Source organism: Odontomachus brunneus, unplaced genomic scaffold, assembly GCF_010583005.1.
Source record: "Odontomachus brunneus isolate Ranch 3 - 2012 unplaced genomic scaffold, Obru_v1 Obru_scaffold_048, whole genome shotgun sequence".
NCBI classification, from domain to species: domain Eukaryota; kingdom Metazoa; phylum Arthropoda; class Insecta; order Hymenoptera; family Formicidae; genus Odontomachus; species Odontomachus brunneus.
The window spans coordinates 81,095-86,433 of NW_022639498.1; the positions used below are offsets into that span (position 1 = coordinate 81,095).

A 5,339-nucleotide genomic window follows, 5' to 3' on the forward strand; every position below is an offset into this window, starting at 1 on the left:
AATCCACGAATTACGGTTTGAACTGCTTGACCATCCACCTTACTCACCAGATCTAGCCCCAAGCGACTTCTTTTTGTTCCCTCATCTAAAAATTGCGCTCGGAGGACAGAGATTTTCGTCAAATGAAGAGGCAATCACCTTCGTGAACAATTATTTTGCAGAGAAAAACGCCGAGTACTATTTCGACGGGTTACAGAGATGGGAGCATCGCTGGGAGAAGTGTGTAGATTTACAAGGAGACTATGTTGAAAAATAAAAAACAATTTTCAGAAAAAATGACTTGTATCTTTGTTAGGTCGGAAACTTTTCAGACCACCCTCGTAGTTTGTTAAATTAAACTATATTGTTTGATAATACCATATTGATATTAATAAATATACGAAATGATGTGAAAAATATAAAAATACTTTAATAATACGCTGCGTTTGTTAACAAATGCATTAAGTGTTTTGCAAATACCTACATAAATTTTTAAATATTAATTAAAGAAGATTTGTGCATTATCGCGCAATCACATAACAATTTTGTTTCATTAATAACTAAAAATCTACGTGATTATTTGCAAAATGATAAAGAACTTTTTTCTTCAATTTTAATATACAAGCATATATCGCCATTATACATTATGTTAAGGGATATATTTTGAATTTAAAAGATACAATTTAGCAAACCGTTATCGTTATATCGTTTTATCGTTTGCTTTATCCAAAATAAGATAGGTAACGTAATAACTGAATAGTTTGGTAATAAAATTAACTATTTAATAATTTTTTATTACCAAACTATTTAATTGGTTCAGTTAAATAAAAAATTTGTTTTACTAATTATTTTGCAAACCAGAGAATATTAGTAATTATATTTGATACTAATTAATATCGCACTTAAATGCTCAAACAAATATATTTGTTAACTATTACAAGAGAGACAGACTGCCTTTTTGAGCGTGTTAATTAACGGTTGACGTAATATTATTCACGATAAAAGATAACCGGTTCATCCTGCTTGACGAACGAAGGTCAAGATGAGATACATTATCAATGAGCGAGACACATTCGCGCCTCACTGCCGCGTTGTCAGTCGAAGCGTGTCATTAAAACCAAGAACACGTTTCCCTCTCCTCGATCACCGTCGTGCGTCTACCTGATCGTCACGAGTCGTCACAGCTACGGCGCAGTTTACAGCCGATCTACATTGCGTCGACACGATGGCAGAACAGAAAGGTATGCGAAAGGCACGATCAGATGTGTCCAATTGTTGCGATCAAACGCGATTACAGTAATCATAGAGCGGGAACTAGTATCGGCGTCACATTTGTACAATTAGTTATGGCCTTGGTTAGATTGATCGTTTATACGTGCGTGTTCTACACATAATTAGCAATTTCATAGTAAATTATCTTCATTTCGTTGATGCATGCAAACGATATGAAACGTTGAATTAGTAGGCAACGTGTATTTTTTATGTGTATCTTACAATGAAAGAGAAAATATCTAAACAGTAAGAAAAATTAAGTTTTTTAGTAACAGTAAGTTTTATTTATATTTTACGAATTTTTATGTTTTCTTCTATTTTCGAATATTCTATATAAAGGGATTACAATATTAAGATAAAATAATTGTAAATTTTTTAAAATAGTCTTGATCTTTTCCAAAAACTTTGATCTTTTAAACCGCTTTGTTCGGAGTTGATATGTCAAAAATTGTTAAAGTTACGATTTTTCAAAGTAGATGGAACATATATATTTCACGAAGATTTAATTATAAAAGTGTCCTAACGTTCGAATAAATAAAAAATAAAGTTATAATATGTATATAATATAAAAGTTTTTTTTTTATCTAATAAAGCGTAACAGAAATTTCAATAATCTTTATCGTATCGTTTCAAAGATATTTAATAGTAAATTTATATTGTAATAAGCATATATAGAATCTCTATAATAGAATAAATTTCTTCTCACTCGATATGTTTCTGTACAAGACAGAAGTTTAAAAAGCTGTCGCAATAACGAAATATTAAATAATAAATATTTAAGGGAACTAAAAGGTCAGATTGCCTGAAAATCGTGCTTGTTCTTTCACAATTTTTTATGACAAACTGAATGAATAAAATATTATTTTGACGTGTATTTATACAACATATAAAGAGAAGAAAAATATAATTTTAATAATCAAATACTTAATATAAGTGTATGATACATGCAGTTAAAATATATTTCATTTTTCTTTTTAAAGTCGTCATTTTGCAATAATATCTTTATTCTCGGTGGTTTAATTAAGCTGAATTTTAGGTAAAAAATTTTCATAGGTTTGTCGTTATCGTGTGAACCACTGACAAACTCGTGAAAATATTTAATTTTAAAATATTAATTTTTTTACTATAAAAGAACTGAAAATTTAATAATATTCCATTAAGATATTTGCAATTTTGTTAATTTTTATTCAATTTCTATTATAGTGGTTCACACGATAACGACAAGCTTACGGAAATTTTCTACTTACAATTCAGCTTAATTAAACCACCGAGAGTCAAGATATTACTGCAAAATGACGACCTTGAAAAGAAAAACTAAATATATTTTAACTACATGTACCATACACTTATATTGAGTATTTGATTATCAAAATTATATTTTTCTTCTCTTTATAAGTTGTATAATACACGTCAAAATAACACTTTCGCATATTCATTCAGTTTGTCATAAAAAATTGTGGAAAAACAAGCACGATTTTCAGGCAATCTGACCCTCCAGTCCCCTTAAACTGATTTTAGTGAGATATTATACTTTATCGTCAGATTAAAGAGAAATGTAACACAATCGTTCGTATCATTTTAACCTCATTCTAAAATGCCTTTTGACAGCATGTTCTTCTTCTTGCGGACCGGGCTACAGAAGCCCGAAAGCGGCGATGGTCGAAGGTCCACGCGAAAAGCTTATATACGTCGTCAGCATACATACGGATCCCGAGAAGGCAGACGTTCTTAGCACCGTGGACGTGGATCCTGACAGTCCTACGTACTGCCAGGTACGCTTAATACTTTGACCGATATATTCTACGTGGACTTGAAAATTTAATCCATTGGGTTCCAGCATATTCCTAAGAGAGAAGATATGACATACATCTTCAAAAATATTTCGATTAATCTATTTACGTCGTTTAACATAGAGCGTTTCTGTAGCTGTTCAAAATTATATAGTCATAATTACAATTTATTTATCTTGGAAAGAGGAATAGATTTACATTAATTATTTAATTTTACATAAAATTTGCTTTTCTTCCACTGAAAATTGATTTCCGTTGAAACCACTAATTGTATTAAACTTAGGAAATACTATTTGCATCTATTTGATATCCTTCTATTAAGATTATCCTAGATACTTGACGCGGATCTTTTGATTTGATTTGAGAAACGAAGAAATGCATGCCCGAAATTCCTGCGAAGTACGTCGTAATAAAGAGATATATTTTGAAAATAACACTCGTGCAATCGATCAAGTATATCTTTAAAATATACCGAATATTTTTCTTTGCTCTAACAATCAATAAATAACTGCAAAATTAACGTGATAAAATCATGAAGAAAGTTAAAAAGTTAGATTGCATGTCACGTTAATTTTATGGTTATTTATTGATGAATATATTGAGATATATTTAGATATATAAAGATATATCCTAAATATGACACTTGCAATCGATTTTTGCTCCAACAATCAAGAAAACTTAATGAGATTCAGAATAAATTTTGGATAAATTTGACGTTTATGATAAACTTATGATAAGTTTCCGGATGTAGGAAAGTCTATATAGCTTCAAGAATGTTGCTCATGTGGTTTTTTTGGTATTTATCTTGAGAAGAACAAGTAAACACAAATGTGATTTTTTTAGGACATATATATCTTTCCCTGAATTTTATTAATATTGGAATAATATTATAATTAAAAAATAGAAGAAAATTTATTTAATAGTAACAAAATATAAATTTCCAAGCCTATCGAAATTTTGTATTAATATTTTCTATCGTGAGCGAATAAAATTAAAACGACGTGTTATTAACTAAAATGAAATTTATTGTAAATGTATGATATTACTATTTCGTATAATAAAAACAATTTTATTCATAAAATGATTGAAATCGAGCATATGGGCGGACAAGTTAAAATTGCTCTATAATTAAGGGTCGACAAACTATGGAGAAACCTTTTCGCGGAAACCTTGAAATTACTAATCAGTTGATCGGTCATGAATCTTTTCCTCTAGCGTGAACTCGTAAAAAGTGAAAATTTTCTGATGTAAAAGCATATAGAAATGTTCACTTATCACGAGTCTACGTTAGGGAAAAAGATTCATGATTGATCTCTAGAATATATATTTTATATATGGTCTTTTTGTCCTGTACTATCTAAACAACTGAACTCAGCAACATGATAAAATGACTACGTTGCTGCATGTTTCTATTTTGGTTATTGCGAAATATATAGTTAACAGGATCATGGCAGATAAAAGAAGGCTACTTCTATTATGTTTGTATGTATAGTCAGTCACATCGATGCCAGTACCCCACAAAAACATGCACGTTACATCAACGTGGAATCCACGTGATTTCGTGAATTCCACGTGAACTCTACGTGGATTCGACGTGAATTCGACGTACGTTTTTGTGGGGTAATAGCCAATAACATCGATGTTATGTTATTGATGCTTGATGTTTACTAGGGAGATTCATACACACACACACACACACATACAGAGTATCCCATCTAAACCAGGCCACCTAAATATCTTTTTCAATTTTATCTTGCTTTGAGTAACTCATCGCGAATAATAGATCGATAAACTGATAAATTGTTTGGAAATGATCAAGTCTTAAGGCTTTTAGAGGTCATTCGTAGTGCGATAGCAGTAGTTTTATTTTAATTTTCAGAGTCAAAAGTCAATTCAAAAGTAATGTCATATACATATCTAAACGTATCTAAACGTATCTAAACATATCTAAATGTATTTTAACATCAGCTACACGATGCAATAAAAAAAATATGCATTTATATGCAAGAAAACATCGATAACCTTGAAAACTCCGAAAAAAATGACTTTGAAAAAATAATATTTTTTGCAATATATTTATCTCTTCATATAATTCAATTTATGTATAAAATATTTTTTATATCGTCACAATTGATGGAGATATTTAGGTGGCCTGGTTTAGATGGGCACCCTGTATATCAGTGGCGTAGCTAGAAAAAAGTTTCGGGGGGGCTATACTTTTTATTTTTGACAAGAAAAAAAGATCATTCGAAAACATTTTTCTCATACTTAGCGTAACCCAGAAAATTAATTTGGGGG

General features: G+C 30.2%; 1 protein-coding gene across 1 annotated transcript in view; it reads left to right on the plus strand.

Moving 5' to 3' along the window:
- Positions 1 to 1,050: 1,050 nt before the first annotated feature.
- LOC116844923 (methanethiol oxidase) overlaps positions 1,051 to 5,339 on the plus strand; it is a 9,772-nt gene continuing 5,483 nt past the window's right edge. Inside the window, exons 1-2 of the mRNA XM_032817076.1 lie at positions 1,051 to 1,220; positions 2,860 to 3,023. Coding sequence (XP_032672967.1) covers positions 1,205 to 1,220; positions 2,860 to 3,023 — 180 coding nt within the window. The 5' untranslated portion in view covers positions 1,051 to 1,204. The remainder of the gene's footprint in view (positions 1,221 to 2,859; positions 3,024 to 5,339) is intronic.